The 19,813-nt window shown below is 36.1% G+C and overlaps 2 protein-coding genes across 2 annotated transcripts; both read left to right on the forward strand.

The window, feature by feature from the left end:
* Positions 1 to 14,530: 14,530 nt before the first annotated feature.
* On the forward strand, positions 14,531 to 17,876 carry LOC140878305 (uncharacterized). Its single transcript, XM_073281905.1, has 2 exons — positions 14,531 to 14,587; positions 17,109 to 17,876. Exons 1-2 carry the CDS (start codon positions 14,531 to 14,533, stop codon positions 17,874 to 17,876), a joined length of 825 nt encoding a protein of 274 aa, XP_073138006.1.
* Positions 17,877 to 18,057: 181 nt separating this feature from the next.
* LOC140878306 (uncharacterized) lies at positions 18,058 to 18,830 on the forward strand. The gene is made up of 2 exons (XM_073281906.1): positions 18,058 to 18,339; positions 18,570 to 18,830. Exons 1-2 carry the CDS (start codon positions 18,058 to 18,060, stop codon positions 18,828 to 18,830), a joined length of 543 nt encoding a protein of 180 aa, XP_073138007.1.
* Positions 18,831 to 19,813: the final 983 nt, after the last annotated feature.

Raw genomic sequence — 19,813 nt, forward strand, 5'->3', positions numbered from 1 at the left:
TTTAAAGATCTAATTATTATGCTTTGTTTTATTTAAAAGATAATGGCATTTATGGGTAAAGGGTATCTTGGTAAAAAAATTTGGTATGTCATGAGAAATCAAAAGCAGATACTATTTATGTTGACATTAAATTAATAGCTTGCCATTGAAGCACATAGGCTGCATAGGTTGCATGTGTAACATATTAATATTATGGATAATGCTAAAGGTACAATAAATATCGTGTACAACGATATTTACAACAATTATATCATGATATTTGCTATTTTATCGCGAGATTTTGTATTAAATTTATCGTGAGATTTTGATATATTTAATTTTTGCATTGTGTTGTAAGATTTGTTGTACAAAAATCGTTGTACATGTGGCATTATTCTAATATTATTATGATATGTATGCACGATTACTTTAAATTAAACTATTTTTAAAATTTTGATATCCGGGACAAATGATAATTTATATTTATTTTGTTCGATACGATTGTTCCTCTTCATTATGAGATCGGGTTGGGCCGTTGGGGTAGGTGTTCTTTTTCTCAAAGTGAATGTAAGGCCCGAAATAACGTGGAGTGGTTAAAAATATACATATAACGTGGTGTGAAGGGTATTTTAGATTAACTAAAAAGTTATTATTTTTTTTATGAGGTGCGAATTTGCAGTCTTTACTTTTCAGTGTCATTGGGTAAATTTTTGGGCTAACGTAATAGTCTGCAAATTACATTAGCCACATAAATTGCATTGGGTGAGTCTTGTGCGACAGGTTCATCCGAGAATGTATTGATAAGAAGAATCGAACTCCTGATCGTTTATCAAGAGTTTACCTACTCCACCAACTCGAATACATCGACGGAGAATTGAAAAGTTTATCTTGATTTTATCTCATGTGGTTATTTTCGTTAATGAGATCTTAACCTTTGGGTAGTACCCAAATCATTCATCCGAAGTTCTACATCTCAAAACATATGCATGATTAATGTTATAATGCTTACATGTCAAATCATGGGTTGTTAGATCTTCTATTAAGGTAATACGTACCCTTAAAGTAGGTTGAACTAAACCGGTTTTCTTGTGTGTTAAAGCTATAGTACGAATGTACGATAGAGAATATTTCACCCCACTTGTATAGGCATTGCCTCAATAATATATCTAATGGTGGAAATTTATTAATATATATGGGGTACACTGAAAAAATAATGGACTCACATATATTGATAAATCTCTACCTTCAGATCTTCCTTGGAACAGTATTTGTATAGGTAGGATCTCATTTATCGTAAGAAAGATAATAATATCATGCATTTCTCACACGGTAGGTATAATTTTGGTATTTTAGTTTTGGTCTTTAATTTAGGCATGTTATTTAGGCTAATGCAGGGACGGATCTAAAGTGTGATGTCTCCCCAAAATTTTTATTCTTAGATTGCGTTTACTTGCTATGATAAGTGTATGATTATATTAATAATTTTATCAATCTCATGTTTACTTGTTTTTTGAGAGTCTGTATTAACTCATAAAGTTCATCCTTAGTTACCTAATTTAAAATTTAAACTTTGATAATTTATCACAAATAAATGGTGGGATAAATAATCATTGTTAACTAATTATGTTTCCAATTGAAAAAAATTACATTAATATCATTTACTTCAAAAATAATAATATATGAAAATTAAATTTAAAAAAATTATAAACATGAATATAACTTTCAAATACTTGAAGATATATTTAATACATTTAATTTTATTTTAATATATGAAAAATCCATTTAAAATCTATAAAATATGGATAAAAATTCTCATAATTTAAGATATGATTAATACATTTCATTGGATTTTATCATTATTCGTATAAAAAAATTTTAGAACTCAATTTATTAATTTTTTATTTTAAAAAATAAATAATATGTATACTCAATAATTTTAGTCAATTAAAATAATTTACATGTGGATTAATAATAATGTATTCAATAAAAATCACAATCTCAATTTTACAAATACAAATGTATTAATAATAATGTATTCAATAAAAATCACAATCTCAATTTTACAAATACAAACTAAAAATAAGATTATATGTTATAAGCAAAGGGAAAAATTTTAGCTCGTTACTTAATTATAATATCAATTACAAAATTATTTCATCAAATTAAACATGTGATTGTTTATCTATCATTATTCAACATCCTATAAAATTAGTTTAATAGTCTTAGGTTGCGTTTACTTGACTTGATAACCATGGATGCTTATTAATCCAATCACATCAATTGTTTACTTACAAAAAAATTTTATTTTTTCTCAAATCTCAAGGCTCGTCATTATTCCAGATTTCATGGGATTTCTAATACTTAATTATATATGGTATAACAAATCCTTAACAATATTTATGGAAAAAATCCACATAAATCCTAATATACCATCCTTTAATTTCTTTGTTTTCCTCCCAATTTCTCATTTTTTTTATAACTCATTTTATCAATTTTTTAAAAATATATATATTTTTATACTCAATAATTTTGATAAGTGAAAATGACTCACTTGAACAATAATAATTTACAATATTCAACAATAATCTCACCCAAATTATATGAATACAAAATTAAACCTAAGATTATTTATCATATGTGGAGGGTAAAATTGTAATTCGTCCCTCAATCATTATTTTAATCCCAAAATTAATAACTCAAAGTAAACATATTATTGTTTATCCATCATTATTCCACGTCCTTGAAAATCATTTTTATAGTTCTGATATGATTCATCCACATGTATTCTCATCCCACTAAGTAAACGCAGCTTATTTATCTATATATTACTAATCTCACTAAGTATACACAATCTTCGTATGTATATATATATATAAAGACTAGTAAAATGATATAAATTTTTCCCGTGGCTGGTAAACTACCTGTGTACAGAAAAAAAAAAAAGTTACGTTCGATTTTGACTACCTTCAATTTTTATTTTTGAATTTTTTACTTCTTGAGCTAAGTAGTCCTACTATTGAACTCAAATTTGTCCATCGTCGAGTTGACTAAATGGGGTTAGTCGCTTATTTGATTCTTTTGTTTTCGTTTCTTTTTTCTGTATTTTGTCTATTTACCTACGATTTTTTTTTTTAGAAAAAACATTGCTACTTTGATCATAGTGTATGCATTTGAGGTATTGATTGATTGTTTACCTATTTTGTTGGACGAGTGGTGTGTGAGCTTGACTGTAAATTTGCGGAATTGACATAACATTGTTTAATTAAATTGGAAGAGATTTTACGGAATTTATAGATAGTCTTTTTCTCTTCTAATCTGTTTTCACTAATGCTTTTTAGATATGTTGGATTACTTATTCATGTTTGATGAAATTCATTTTGAGATTGAAATAGATTTATAAATGAGGATTAATTAAATAAATGAGGTTGTTTTGGGGCTGATTTTAACTCATATGAAGTGATGTGATGTGTTTTGATTCACATGATAAGAGTGCAAACTTTAGAGCAACGGAGGATAAACAAGATCACATTCATGCAATGACTTGGAGAGGATATAATCGTTCGACTTATATCAACTCATATTGTGGTAAGTATAATTTTATGCATTTTTTTGAAGTCATAAACAATAAATTTTTATTCTTTTTTATTTGCAGAAGGCCACAAGAAAAAATGGACAACATAAATTCAGTGGACAAGCTAACTTCGTGGAAAAGCTCGAGCTAGAGTCTACAAAATGTGCTTTGGAGTTGCATGGATTGATAGTCTAATAATGGTCACGTGTAGCTAGTTTGTGAGGGATTTGTCTTTAATTTGTTTATGGTGTTGACTTCTATGTTGGTATGATGAACAAAAAAGCGCATGGTTATCTAAATATGTAGTTGTGTGATTGATATAGATACTAGTGATCTATGTTGTTATGTGTAGCTAGTTTGTTGAGATATTTTGTATTGTGTTATGGGTACGTAGTATGATGAAGAAACTCGTATATTATCTCTGCGAATAAAATAGACTTGAAATTGTGCTCGGTTTGTTGTAAAGACTTGGTTTTTTTCGTTTTTATGAATGAAATTGAAAGTTTTTGTTTAGTTATTTTCATTTCTTCGTTTAGTCTATTGAAATTTTTGTTTTATTCACATCATATGAGGCTATCTATGATCAAATACCATGTGTTGTATACATTTTTTTGCGGCGTGTGAACGTGTCCTGTTAATAAACTTTTCATAGCATGCATTCGTGTGCTACCAATAATTCATTTCACAACGTGCGAGGGTATGCTGTCAATAGTTTTTCGAGGCATGCATTGCAAGCTGTTGATACCTCTTTCTGCGACAGACAATGCATGTTGTTGATATGTTACTTTCCACAGTGTGTATCGCGCGCTGCGGATGTTACTTTCCGCAGCTTTCATGACACTTTCCGCAGCGCTCAATGCGCATTGTAAATAACTTCTACTATCAACAGCTTTGAGTTTTGCAGCATGCAGTGCGCGCTGCGGAAATCCAATTTGCATGCTACGAAAAGCAGTTTTTGTTGTAGTGTTTGTAACATGAGTCGGGACGATTCTTCTCACGAATATAGATCTGTAAAAATATCTGACAGGAGACCAACCCGTTTGTTAAATGCATCCCACTTGACCTTTTTTATTTTTTTGACAAAATTATTCTCATCCATCACTTTTCTTTCTCTTTTCTTGATTTATATTTCCATTGATTTTCTTTATTATAAATGTTGATTTTCGGGGGAAAAAACCCTTAAATACAATATGTCTATGTTAAAAAAAAATCATATTTTCAAAGTTAATTCATCAACTTTTATATACTAGCAAAAGACACTTGCGATGCACGTGACAACATCTTTTATTGTCGATAAGTGTTGTTAAATAAATGAGTTGAGATGAGAAGAGAAGAGAAGAGATTAACGTGCAGTTAGTTAATGATTTTCATAGTATTTTAGTGAATAATAAAATTCAATATAATATATACAACATATATTAAAAAATGAGTGCGAACAATCTTTGTTCAAAGATTTTACGTGCTACAAATCTAATTGAATATATAGTTGTTGAAAATCATGGTTGTTAAATATTATAATTTTGTATAAATTAGACATTGAGAAAACTATAGAATTTGATGTCATGGCATATTTAATAAAATAAAATTTAAAAAAAAATATAATAATAAAATATAGTGTTGAAAAATTATTTTACCTCCATTGATTTTGAGAATAAAATAATATACATAATGCAATCTAAATTGTAAGGAATAAATGGTTGCACATAAACACAGATTTAGATGTTGTCACAATATATTGACAACATCTTCAATAACATAGTAACATGCAGCGGAAAATAATAAAAGCGTGAATAAAATAAATAAGCAACTAAGTAAATAGACTCAGATATTTAAGCAAGAGTATAAAATACTCTTGCAACGCCTCAGGGCAAAACTTTCACTAAAAATGAATCAAAGAGTTTTACAAACCCTAAAACTAGTGAATTATTGTAAAATTCAATTTTCTCTAAAACATGTGAGAAAATAAATAACAAAGCATCTCCTAAAAATTCTATATGACATAGAATAAAGAAATCGAAACAAGGAGATGAATCCTTGATGCTAAAACTTGTGAGCAGAACACTCTTCGATCTATGATCTTCAAGTATTCTTCAAGGCTTTAAGGCAAAACACGACCAGATCGAGCTTCAAAGAATCTTCGGAATTCTCTCTCGTTGCACGCTCAAAGGCTAGCTCTCTCAGAAATCTTTTTTTGTTGTCTCTTTATAAGTGCAGGGACAGAGCCACGTTGTCTCTTGGGGGGCCCTGCCCACCCCCACCAAAACAATATTAGTATATATATATTGGCTTTGTTAATTGATCATGGGCCGTGCCCCCCTTTCCCAAAAGTACAAATATTTTTTTTTAGTACTTAATACATTTTTTAGTTGGTTTCTCAAATAAAATAATATAATTATTTTTTAAGTGGCTATCCTATCGTCCTGATTATTTCTCTTCGACTCTTCTGAGAAATTCCGACTTCTGAGTGGCTGACCAACACACAACACGACAACACCCAATAAGGTAATTTCGTAAATACTTTCAACTTTTATTTTGTGTATTTTATTTCTTCATATTGTGTATTTTAAGTCCTTTTTTTCCTCAAAAAATTAGGTTTTGGTTTTTTGAGAGCATATATTTCTTAATTCTTCTCTTTATTTTTTTTCTTGTTTTAAATCTTTGTTTTATTTAAATATGAGACTGTTGAATCCGATATTTTGGTGATAACAAACAACAACTCATTGTATAGGAATGTGCTGCCAACGATTGTATTTCAGGAATCTACTACAACTTCTACCGGAAGCTTGTCAACCGCCTTTGCTCTCGACCGGCTGAAGTCACAAGCCTATCGACTGGCTATCAAAACCAGCAGAGGATAAATCTATCTACCGGAAGCTTGTCAACCGCCTTTGTCTCTCGACCGATTGAAGTCACAAGCTTATCGACTGGTTATTCAAACCAGCAGAGGACAAATATCTCTACAGGTAGAATGCCAATTGCTTATTAGGATATCTCAAGACAAGTACCTGTGACAAGATGTTCCTTGCAAAGATCTTTTATTGAAAGCAGAACCGGCGTATCAGAAGATTTGTTGACTCCTGCAATCGAGACAACAGGTTGCACCAAAATGGCAAAAACACAGAATGACTACAGATAAAGCATTCGACCGTTTATTCCAGTTTTGGACCCTGGAAGTTGTCTGCAGTGTACGATCTTCATGCGGAATCATCAATGCATTTATGAGCATTAAATGTGCATTCAATGCAGCATCAGAACGTTCAAAATAAAGACGTTGATGATTGACCTATATAAAGGGAAGATTGCTCAAGAAACAAAAGCAGTGACAACGGTGAGAGACAAGCAATTCAGAAAAATCTCAATCAACTCAATCACTTGAATAATATCAGAAGTCCTGATCTGATATACTTGAGCACACTTACAAGATCATTCATTTTGCTGCTCAAATAAACCCTCGCCTACAGTTCACATATCTGATCGTCAAGGATCATCCTAGGGTTTCCAAGCCTCTCGACCGCTCTGCAGTTTGAGAAGCTCAACTCAACTATACTCAGTGTTGAAGAGACTTGAAGCTGCTCTGAAAGCTTCCACCAGTCTGATAAGAACTGAGAATCTTATCTGTGTAAATCTAGGAGTTTCGGATTAGGCATTGGATAAGTCCTAAGTCTGAAGTGGGTGTATTACAAGACGTTGTAATAACCAAAGTCTTCTAGTGAATTCCTTCCTAAGTGGAAGAAGGGGAGACGTAGAAGGATTAAGCCTTCGAACTTCCATAAAATCGCGCTTTAACCTTTACTGCCATTTATCTTACATCCTGCTCATACATTGCATTATAAACTTTGCATCACTAAAACCTCTGAACTATTTTCGCACTATTTAAGTTGTTCAAAACGTTTTAGAAGTTGAGGAAACCGATTAAGTGAACTAAACCTCGCTTGATCATTTTGAAGAAAAAGAAGAAAAGTTTCAGAGTGTATTCACCCCCCCCTCTACCCTCTGAACCGATCCCAACAAGTGGTATCAGAGCGGGTTCCTTTCTCAACTGCTGATCTAAAGTTTTAAAATCATGACTTCTTTCAACAGAATTCCTATGTTTTCTAAAGAAGAGTATGATGATTGGAAAATTCGCATGCAGGCACATCTTGCAGCACAGGATGATGACATGCTATATGTCATAACAGACGGTCCTATCAAAATTATGAAGGTCAACCCAGCTCTAGCCGATGGTGCAGGACAAATGATTGAGAAACCAAGAGCTGAGTGGACCACTGAGGACAAAAAGAAGGCCAATCTTGACAATGTGGCCCGGGACATCCTATACAAAACACTGGACAAGAATATGTTCAGCAAAATCAAGTCATGTCCCACAGCAAAGGAGATTTGGGAGAAGCTCACTCAGCTGTGTGAAGGGAATGACCAGACAAAGGAAAACAAGCTCACCTTGGCCATTCAAAAATATGACAACGCCAAAATGAAGCCAGGGGAAACCATGGCTGAATTTGATGAACGGTTCAGTAGTATCATTTGTGATCTTATTGCTTTAGGTAAAACTTATACTAACCGTGAAATTGCTGTGAAGGTTATGAGAGCTCTGCCCAAAGAATGGGAGATCAAGACAGTGGCCATGAGAGAGTCGAAAGACTTGAGCAAGGTTGAACTGCATGATCTCTTTGCAGATCTTAAAGCCTACGAGTTCGAGCTCAACATGAGAACAGAAGATGAACCATCTACCTCTCAACCAACCAAGGCCTTAACCTCAACCGTGATACGTCCACCGGTCGAGGAAGCTCCAAAGAGATCAGCTGAGCAAATCAGCAATGAAGCCATGACACTCTTTGTCAAGAAATTTGGTAAATTTATGCGTAAAAACAATTCTAAATTTAAAAATTATCATAAATCGGACCATACAAACGATGGTCCTACTTGTTTTAACTGTGGCAAGCCAGGCCACTTCATTGCAGAGTGCACCAAGCCTAAGAGCAATGATCAGAAGCAATTTTCTGAAAGAAGAAGGGGCAAGGAGGACAAGAGGACCCTTAGAAAAGGAAGAGACCAAAGGGTTCTAGTAGCAGACGAAAGCAAAAGCAAGTGGGCTGAGTCTGACTCCGACAACTCCAATACCGGAAGCTCTTCAGATGACAGCGATGATGAAAAGGTGAAATGCCTTATGGCTGACATCGAAGAAGAAGCTGAGGAGGTATTTGACTTTGGCTCACCTGAATTTACTCACAGTGATTTGGTTACTGCTTTACACGAAATGGCTAATGAATACAAAGCATTATCCAAGGAGTTCGAGGAAGTAAAGGCAGAAAGAGCTGACCTAAAAGATAAGTCAAGCGAATCAAGCTGCATGCAGCAAAAAGAGCTTGATGGTCTTAAGGTCAAGCTAAGTCTGCTGGCTACTGAGAACGACACCTTGAAAAGAGTATTCCAAGCTACCTTGATTGAGAATAAAAAACTACTTGAAACCATTAAGGCTTGGAATAAATCTTCTGTAACCATTGACAAGATTCAAGAAATCCAAAGACCGGTACATGATAAGACCGGTCTAGGGTTTGGAACAAATGAACAGTCTATGGAGTCCTGTATTCAGTCAAGCCTGGACAAAGGCAATCTTAACAAAATAAGATTTGTCAGGTCCAGCACGATATATGAACACGATAAGTGCAGCTTTGACAAAAATCAGAAAGTATCTAACGAACGAAGCTCTAAGCATAGAGGGCATAAGCGATTAAATCATCTAAATTTTAAGTCCATTTTTAACTTGAGGAAGCATGATTTGGTTTCTGGACTGCCCGAAGGAGATTTTATAAAAGACAAAGTTTGTCCTGCTTGTCAACTAGGAAAGCAGGTGAGAGCAACTTTTAAAAATAAAGGGTGTATGTCTTCTTCCAAATGTTTAGACTTACTTCACATGGACCTATTTGGTCCTATACCAGTAAGAAGCTTAGGGGGAATGAGATATGCTCTTGTTGTTATAGATGACTTTTCTCGATTTACTTGGGTCATCTTTCTCTCTTCAAAAGATCAAACTGCACCTCACCTGATTAAGCTTTTTAAACGCTTGCAAAATGAACAATCTACTGTGATAGATAGGATCAGGAGTGATAGAGGGACTGAATTTTTAAACACCACTCTTATGACTTATCTAGATGATCAGGGAATCAAGCATGAGCTGTCAGCTGCTAGATCCCCACAGCAAAATGGGGTGGCTGAAAGAAGGAACCGTACTTTAAAAGAAGCAGCCAGAACTATGATTGCTGATTCAAATGTTTCTCAAAGGCTTTGGGCAGAAGCAGTTAACACAGCTTGCTATACTCAAAACAGATCTATGATTAATAAACGATTTAACAAAACTCCATATGAGATCTGGAATGGCACAAAACCTGATATTTCATACTTCAAAATTTTTGGGTGCAAATGCTTTATCCACAACAATGGCAAAAACCATTTGACAGCCTTCGATGCCAAAGCAGACGAAGGAACTTTTATTGGTTACTCAGCCGTTAGCAGAGCTTATCGAGTGTTCAATCAAAGATCACTAACGGTCGAGGAAACCATTCATGTTGTTTTTGATGAATCTACTCTTTGTACAGAACAAACTCAAGGGAGCATAAATGATCTGAGTCACAGATTGGAAAACACAAATCTACAGGAAGAGAGTGACAGTGATCTATATCCTCCAAAGAAGGATGATCCAGCTCCCTCTACCGTTTGTGATCAAACAAGGCCAGAAGTGGATCCACCGGTTGATAACGATCCTCCTGCCAATGATGATCCAGTAAACGAGGACGTTCATCAACCAATTGATGACAACCCTTTAGGGAATTATTTTAGGTGGAACAAAGATCATCCACCTGGGTTGGTCATAGGTGACCCTTCTGCTCCTCGAAAAACACGTGGTCAAATGATTAATGAATTCTTGCATGCAGCTTTCATATCTCAGGTAGAGCCCAAGAAGATAGATGAAGCCCTATCAGATGCCAGCTGGATCGAGGCAATGCAAGAAGAACTGAATCAATTCACCCGCAACAATGTTTGGCATCTAGTTCCTCGACCGGAAAATCAAAATGTGATTGGAACTAGATGGGTGTTTCGTAACAAGCTCGATGAACATGGCACTGTTGTGCGTAACAAAGCTCGACTTGTTGCTCAAGGATTCAGACAAAAAGAAGGCATAGACTTTGAGGAATCTTTCGCGCCAGTTGCAAGACTAGAAGCAATCCGCATCTTTCTTGCCTATGCAGCTTTTAAGGATTTTAAATTTTATCAAATGGATGTCAAGTCTGCATTCCTCAATGGTCTACTTCAAGAAGAGGTGTACGTTGAACAACCACCAGGTTTTGTCAATCCTACTCATCCTCAATATATCTATAAACTTGACAAAGCTCTTTATGGATTAAAACAAGCACCACGTGCTTGGTATGACACTTTACTAAAATTTTTACTGGAACATGATTTCCAAATTGGAACGGTCGATAAGACCCTGTTTAAATTTGTAAAAGGTGATCATGTGTTACTAGTACAAATTTATGTTGATGACATTATATTTGGGTCAACTAACCCCAAGTTGTGCTCAAAGTTCTCTAAGCTGATGCAGGAGAAGTTTGAAATGAGCATGATGGGCGAGCTAAACTTCTTTCTTGGACTTCAAGTGAAGCAACTTGAAACTGGAATATTCATCAATCAGTCCAAGTATGCCAAGGAATTGGTAAAGAAGTAACCATGTATCGAGGCCTTATTGGCTCATTGCTTTATTTGACTGCCAGTCGACCGGATATTATGTATTCAGTCTGTCTATGTGCTAGATTTCAAGCAGCACCTAAGCAATCTCATTTCATTGCTGCCAATCGAATCATTAAATATATTAAGGGAACTACTAATGTGGGTCTTTGGTATCCCAAAGATTCAAATCTTAATCTTATTGGCTATTCAGATGCAGATTATGCAGGGTGTAGAATTGATCGCAAAAGTACAAGCGGCACATGTCAATTCCTTGGAGATAGACTGATTTCGTGGTCAAGTAGGAAGCAGACATCAATTGCTACCTCGACCGCCGAGGCAGAATACCTTGCTGCTGGCAGCTGTTGTGCTCAAATACTCTGGATTCAACAGCAGCTTAAGGATTATGGAATCCGGTCGAGTGAAGCTCCAATCTACTGTGACAATACAAGTGCCATAGCCATCACTCACAATCCAGTGATGCACTCTAGGACAAAGCACATTGATGTCAGGCATCACTTTATCCGAGATCATGTCTTAAAAAAGGAAATCAAGCTGGAATACATCTCTACCGATCAGCAAGCAGCAGACATATTCACCAAGCCTCTACCGGACGCTAAGTTTTCATATTTTCGAAATATTCTTGGCTTAGTAGATCTGAGTTAGTATGCATGTTTTTAGGGGGAATGATTGCCATTATGCCATTAAAAGCTTAGCTATTACATTGCCATAAATATTGGCATATCATCCGCCTTTAACCAGTCTCTGACAGGCTTCGTACTAGCAGCCTTGTGCTTTGAACCAGATGATATTAATTGGGCGCGGTGATTATATTCTTCAAAACTTTTTGAATTTCAAAAATACTTTTCATGACGTCACCCTATGGCCCATAGGTTCCTATATATACCTCTTTACACTCGTATATCAACCTTTCACATTTGCTAAAGCCTTCATATTGCTCTAAACGCTCCATCGAATTATCCTCTAGATTTTGCTTACTTTCTGCTCTAGTTTCTATCTACAGCTATCATGTCGATCCAGAAGACCTGCCTGGCAATCAACTTTGACTCCGTGGTTAAGGAAAACAATGCAGGAATTACAGAAGTCTTCACCATGCTTGAAGTCTCTGGACTGAAGAAATTTCTGGAATGCAGTGCCATCTGCGATTTGCCTGTTTTGAAGGAGTTCTTCGCCACCGCTCAAATCGAGCATGGGACTATCAAATGCGTGATCAAGACAGAGGCCTACTCTTTCAATCAGAAGTTCTTCGCCAGCACATTTGATCTGCCCTCCAGGGGTTTGACAAAATGCACGGATCTTCCAGATGGTAACTGCTCTTATTGGTTGAAGGAGTTCTCAACTACTGATGCTCCGATCAAACTGCCGGCCCAGAAGACATCTCTCAAAGCTCCATTCAGGCTCTTGACCAACATCGTGGCCAAGAATCTTCTGGCCAAGGCTGGATCTTACGACAAAGTGACGCTGGAGAAATTTCAATACATGGCTTGTATTGCCTCCAAGATCAACATAAACTGGTCAGACATTCTGTTCAATATTCTATGTGAAATGATCAGGGGCAAAGGGCAATCCGAGGGATTTGCTTTGCAAATCTGCCATATCTTGGGCGTTCTTGGAGTGGACTTTTCCAAGACTGAGCCTCTGCATCCCACCAAATGGCTCAACAAGTCTACGATTCTCAAATTTCTGAACAAGAAAGAGACTGCAGTCGACACCTTGCCCTCGACCGCAAAGGTTATTGCTATCCCTCAACCGCTTTCAACGGTTCCGGTCGTGGCCAAACCAGTCTATACCAAGAAGTCTGCCAAGCGCCAACTGATCATCGAATCTGACTCTGAAGACGAATCACGTGAGAATGTTCCACTGATTCAAGCTTTCAGCAAGTCATCTCCTTCGGTCTCCAAAGCAGCTGTGTCATCCACGCCTGCAGGCGAGAAGAAGAAGCAGCACAAGAAGTTAAAGTCTCTTTCTGGACTTGCTCCTACCCTGCCAACGGTCGAGACTACTACCGCTGTTGTTTCTACTGCTCCTCAGGGTGTGATAATCCGAGAAGGTGCCTCATCAGCTCCTAAGGTCACTCTAGCTGATCCCAAAGACAAAGGGAAAGGTGTGATGATCTACACACCCAAGGCACAACCAGCAGCTACGGTAGAACTCAATTTGATCATCTCTCACGTGCTCCGTACTGTCAAGCGTCATCTACAACGTTTTGACAAATGGCATCACTCCCGCACTCACTTGACACTCGCTCAAATATTTTCTAAATGGAAATCTCTAAACGTCATTGAGCAGAAGATGCTTCTATTTGCTGATACTGAAGATATCATGGAGGCTCTGGGAAGAAGACAGCTCATAGACTTGAAGCTTCGAGGAAGCCTGCTATCTCTGCTAATTAATGAGCGTGTCAAGAATTTCAAATCCAAGAGTCCTACCGCTGCCGATGACTTTGTGATTTTGACTGGACTACAGGATAGTCTACGTCAAATCACTCAACTACTTCAGCACTTCCAAACTCTCAACAATGTCAAAACACCAGCTTCAGCAGCCTGTTTACAAGCTTATGTGCTGGAAGCACAAGTGATGATGAAGACCTTTCTCACTCAAGATCAGGGTGAATAAGACGTCTATGCTCTCCCTTCTTCAGATGGGATTCTGACCGATCTCATCACTGCTGACCTCTTTCAATCATCCGCTCTAAAATCGAGTGTGGCAGCATCTTCATCAATCGACCCCTCCTCAACCGCAGTCCAAGCAGTCACTCAACCGGAAGCAGTTGTAATTGCTCACTCCTCTCCAGTGACGACCGCTCTCACCTCTCCAAGTCATCCACAAGATGTTTCAGAAGTGGTTGCACAAGAGATACCTGTCACCTCTGTGACAGAGGCTCCTTGCAGTAGTGCAGCAATAGTGCCCCCAATAGAGATACCAAGCACTATTGTATCACCTGCATCTCCAGTACAGCAAGTGACTGATGCTGATCAAGCACATCAACCGTCTCCATCCACTGAAAAGTTTATGGAAGATCTCATTATGGATGAACCAAGTGCTGATCCTGATACTCCACCAACCATATTGGCTGCAGTCGAGACTATTACATCTCCAACTGTACCATTATTGGAGGGTCCATCATCTAGCTCTCCAGCCAGATCACCATCACCACATCATCGTGAGTCTAGCCCGGTTTCACCAAGAAATGACCAACAAGGGCAAATGCTTCAGACTGATGAGTCTTTGATTGACGCCATGGCCGCAGCTCTAGATCATACCTTGATTAATAGGCTACATGAGCTCACGCAAACGGTTAGGTCCTTCTCTCAAGACATCACTAACTCCTCCTTCTCCGTTGATAATTCACGCCAGACGATGATTCGGCATTTCGAGACCGTGTCTCGAGACCTTGCTCGTATGACCACAGAGATCACTAATCATCATCACACTCAAATCAACACGCTCTCTACCGTATCCGAACAAGTTATCCGATCCGAAAACCGCCTTCATAAGCAGTTGAATGATCGGATGGACACTATGCAAGCCACTCTACTTGCTCAAATCGATGCAAAAATAGACACTATGCAAGCCTGCCTTGGCACTCAACTCACTGAGGTCATCCTTCGACTCAACCAAGGTGATGCCAAAAAGGGGGAAGAAGAGCAACGTAGAGCAGCAGAGGCAAGAAGACGTGAAGAAGAGTCCAGAAGAAAAGAAGAAGCCGACAGAAGAAGAAGAGAAGGCGATAGGTCAGGAGGAGCCAGTTGGTTCAAAAGATGAACAACTTATCTCTTCTTTACTTATCGCAGCTTTTTTTTTGTTGTTTTTCTCTGTAGGTGTAATAAAAATGCCTATTGTACTTAATGAAATTCATTATCTCAATGAAGTTCATTTTAATGCTTTCATATTGTTCTTGGAGCACTTAAGTTTTGTCATCACCAAAAAGGGGGAAATTGTTGAATCCGATATTTTGGTGATAACAAACAACAACTCATTGTATAGGAATGTGCTGCCAACGATTGTATTTCAGGAATCTACTACAACTTCTACCGGAAGCTTGTCAACCGCCTTTGCTCTCGACCGGCTGAAGTCACAAGCCTATCGACTGGCTATCAAAACCAGCAGAGGATAAATCTATCTACCGGAAGCTTGTCAACCGCCTTTGTCTCTCGACCGATTGAAGTCACAAGCTTATCGACTGGTTATTCAAACCAGCAGAGGACAAATATCTCTACAGGTAGAATGCCAATTGCTTATTAGGATATCTCAAGACAAGTACCTGTGACAAGATGTTCCTTGCAAAGATCTTTTATTGAAAGCAGAACCGGCGTATCAGAAGATTTGTTGACTCCTGCAATCGAGACAACAGGTTGCACCAAAATGGCAAAAACACAGAATGACTACAGATAAAGCATTCAACCGTTTATTCCAGTTTTGGACCCTGGAAGTTGTCTGCAGTGTACGATCTTCATGCGGAATCATCAATGCATTTATGAGCATTAAATGTGCATTCAATGCAGCATCAGAACGTTCAAAATAAAGACGTTGATGATTGACCTATATGAAGGGAAGATTGCTCAAGAAACAAAAGCAGTGACAACGGTGAGAGACAAGCAATTCAGAAAAATCTCAATCAACTCAATCACTTGAATAATATCAGAAGTCCTGATCTGATATACTTGAGCACACTTACAAGATCATTCATTTTGCTGCTCAAATAAACCCTCGCCTACAGTTCACATATCTGATCGTCAAGGATCATCCTAGGGTTTCCAAGCCTCTCGACCGCTCTGCAGTTTGAGAAGCTCAACTCAACTATACTCAGTGTTGAAGAGACTTGAAGCTGCTCTGAAAGCTTCCACCAGTCTGATAAGAACTGAGAATCTTATCTGTGTAAATCTAGGAGTTTCGGATTAGGCATTGGATAAGTCCTAAGTCTGAAGTGGGTGTATTACAAGACGTTGTAATAACCAAAGTCTTCTAGTGAATTCCTTCCTAAGTGGAAGAAGGGGAGACGTAGAAGGATTAAGCCTTCGAACTTCCATAAAATCGCGCTTTAACCTTTACTGTCATTTATCTTACATCCTGCTCATACATTGCATTATAAACTTTGCATCACTAAAACCTCTGAACTATTTCTGCACTATTTAAGTTGTTCAAAACGTTTTAGAAGTTGAGGAAACCGATTAAGTGAACTAAACCTCGCTTGATCATTTTGAAGAAAAAGAAGAAAAGTTTCAGAGTGTATTCACCCCCCCCCCCCTCTACCCTCTGAACCGATCCCAACAGAGACTAAACATTTGATATCAATATTAGAAATACTAAAATTTCTTGTAGAAAATGAAATTAACATTGTTAATTTTTGTACGCTTCTTTGATTATTTTTGTTTGAATGTTTCTATCTATTGAATAATTGGTCGAAAATATTTGTAGCTAACAATGTATTTTACTATATTCATGAATCATAATGTAATTTAATTGATAAAGATAGACTAGATAGTGTTAAATAAACTAGCAAAAAATTGAAACAACAATGTTTTTTTAATTAAAATATGTTATTAGCTATTGATTTTGTTTAATTCATTTGTAAATTAAAATATATGATCAGATTATACAATGTTAATTTTTAGGTACTAAACTGAACTATCATAGGAATGGAAAAAATTTGTTGTTTAGAAGCATAAATTTTTTCCATTTCACTCTACTTTTCTGGTTTGCTTTGTTTTTTTTTTTAATTTCTAATATGGACAAATTAATTCTTGCATTGTTTGTTGTTTTTATTAATAGATTAGTTTATAGATTATTACTTAAACTTGGTCAATCTTTTTTGTAGATGAAAAAACCACAAACAATTGATGCATTCTTCAAAAGAAAGAACGATGAGATTCAAGCATCTCAATCAAATATAGCTATAGATATTGATCATTTGAATTCTGAAAGTCGCCCTGCAAAATCTTTAAGAGTTGAAATCAACGAGAGATTTTATATCCAATCATTAGTACGTGATCCAGGATTGCCACCGCAAATATGGGAGTACCCCATTGAAAAGAGTGATGAAGTTAGAAGAGTTTATATTAACGCTGGTCCATATCAATGTATGCTTTCACAATATCCGAAGTCTGGAGGAAAACATCCTCGTAGTTTTCAGGCATCGTGGTTTAAGTTATTCACATCTTGGTTGGAATATTCTTTTACTGCAGATGCTGCATTTTGTTTACCATGCTATGTATTTCATGCTCAAGATAAACCTTTTGGATTATATGCATTTACTATTAATGGATTTAATTCATGGAAGAAGGTAAGAGATGGGAAAAATTGTGCATTTTTGGCACATATTGGAACAGATCTCACTTCACCTCATCGAAATGCTAAGAAATCATGTGAAGATCTCATGAACCAACAAATACATATTGTACAAAATTTTGAGAAATTCACATCTCAAGAAGTTGCAGAAAACAGACTTCGCTTGAAAGCTTCAATTGAGACAACTAGATGGCTTGCATTTCAAGGATGTTCTTTCAGAGGTCATGATGAGTCTATATTATCAACGAATCGAGGTAGTTTTTTTAGAACTATTGAGTTTCATAGCATCTTACAATGACAAAATAGCAGAAGTTTTGGCCAAAGCTCCACGAAATGCATCATATATATCACCAACAACACAAAAACAAAATTTTCAAGTCTTGGCAGCTAGAGTCAAGAATTCCATTTGAGAAGAAATTTGTGATGCCAAATTTTGTATCATTGTTGATGAAGCTCGAGATAAATCTAAAAAATAGCAAATGTCAATTGTCTTGAGGTTTGTTGACAAAGATGGCTATGTGCAAGAGCGCTTCTTTGGACTTGTTCATGTTAAAGATACAATTGCATCAACATTGAAAGTCCTATCTCACCATACTCTTGATGTTCAAAATATTCGAGGGCAAGGTTATGATGGTGCAAGTAACATGCGTGGTGAATGGAATAGATTGCAAGCTTTAATTTTAGGTGAATGCCCTTATGCTTACTATGTTCATTGTTTTGAACATCGTTTGCAATTGGCACTAGTTGCTGCATCGAAGGAAGTTATCTCTGTCCATCATTTTTTTCCAAGTTAAGCTCTATTATCAATATTTTTGGTGCATCATGTAAGCGTAATGACCAATTAAAAGCCACTCATGCCTCAAATATTGCTTATTTGCTTAATATTAATGAGCTTGAAAGTGGGAAATGACTTAATCAAATTAGTTCTTTACAAAGGGCTGGTGATACTCGTTGGAGTTCTCATTTGAAATCTATATCTAGTTTGATAAAGATGTTTAGTGCAACATGTGAAGTTTTATTGAATATCATTGAGGATGGAACTACACTTGCTCAACGTGGAGATGCTGATGCAGCATATGAGGTCTTGACTTCTTTTGAATTTGTCTTTATTTTGCATCTTATGAGGAAGATTTTGGACATTTCTAATTTGCTTTGTCAAGCTTTGCAACTTAAGTTTCAAGATATTTTGAATGCAATGCATCTCGTTTCATCTACTAAGTTGCTCATTCAGAAATTGAGGGATGATGGATGAGATGAATTGGTTGCAAACGTGAAATCCTTATGTCAAGCAGTCAATATAACGATGTCAGATTTTAATGCTCAATATATTGCAAGAAGAGGAAGAGCTCGCCATCAACAAGAAGAAATTATAGTAAAGCATTGTTACAAATTTGATATTTTTAATGCAGTGATAGACTCTCAATTACAAGAATTGAACTGCAAATTCAATGACAACACAGTGAAGTTGATTATTCTTAGCTCGGCATTAGATCCAAGGGAGATGCACAATTCATTCAAAATTGATGATATTTGCATATTGGTACAAAATTTTTATCCAAAAGACTTTGCAGAACATGAGATGCTACAATTAAGAATCCAATTTGAGCATTTTGATCATGTTGACAACTTCCTGATTTTAGAGCATTGGAAACTATTTCTGATTTATGTCAATGGTTGGTGAAAACTAGAAAGTCAGAAATTTACCCACTTGTGTTTAGATTCGTAACACTTATTCTCACGCTTCCAGTTTCTATGGCTACCACAGAACGATCTTTTTCTGCTATGAATATAGTCAAGACTACGCTTCGTAATAAGATGGAAGATGAATTTCTTAATGAATGTTTGCTAGTATATATTGAGAAGAAAATTGCTAAAAAGTTCAGTATAGATTCACTTGTTGATGATTTTCGTGATATACAAGAGAGACGTTCTAAATTTTAATAGATTCGAAGAATAAGTTGTATTTTGAATATTATATGATGGAAATATAATATATTTAAATTTTAGTATTATATAATAATTTTTATTTTTCTTCTTTGTCGACCCCCTCTTATGTGGTCCTGGCTCCGCCTCTGTATAAGTGCAAAGAATCCTCCTTAGATTGTATCTAAAGAGCATGAGATTCTTATCTCTATAATGCGTTGATCTTGTTTCCATATTTCAAATATTGAATCTACAAAGATAAGAGACAAATCATTAAGTTATGAGATTATGATAAGATCAATAAAATCTCAA

Source organism: Henckelia pumila, chromosome 2 (genome assembly GCF_033568475.1).
Source record: "Henckelia pumila isolate YLH828 chromosome 2, ASM3356847v2, whole genome shotgun sequence".
NCBI lineage: Eukaryota > Viridiplantae > Streptophyta > Magnoliopsida > Lamiales > Gesneriaceae > Henckelia > Henckelia pumila.

Bases quoted from the DNA above. Each gene is read 5' to 3' on its own strand.
- LOC140878305 (XM_073281905.1), top strand. From the start codon at position 14,531: ATGGCCGCAGCTCTAGATCATACCTTGATTAATAGGCTACATGAGCTC. The intron at 14,588-17,108 runs GTTAGGTCCTTC...TCTTTTTTGTAG, and splicing joins TACATGAGCTCACGCAAACG to ATGAAAAAACCACAAACAAT.
- LOC140878306 (XM_073281906.1), top strand. From the start codon at position 18,058: ATGTCAATTGTCTTGAGGTTTGTTGACAAAGATGGCTATGTGCAAGAG. The intron at 18,340-18,569 runs GTTATCTCTGTC...AGTTTGATAAAG, and splicing joins TAGTTGCTGCATCGAAGGAA to ATGTTTAGTGCAACATGTGA.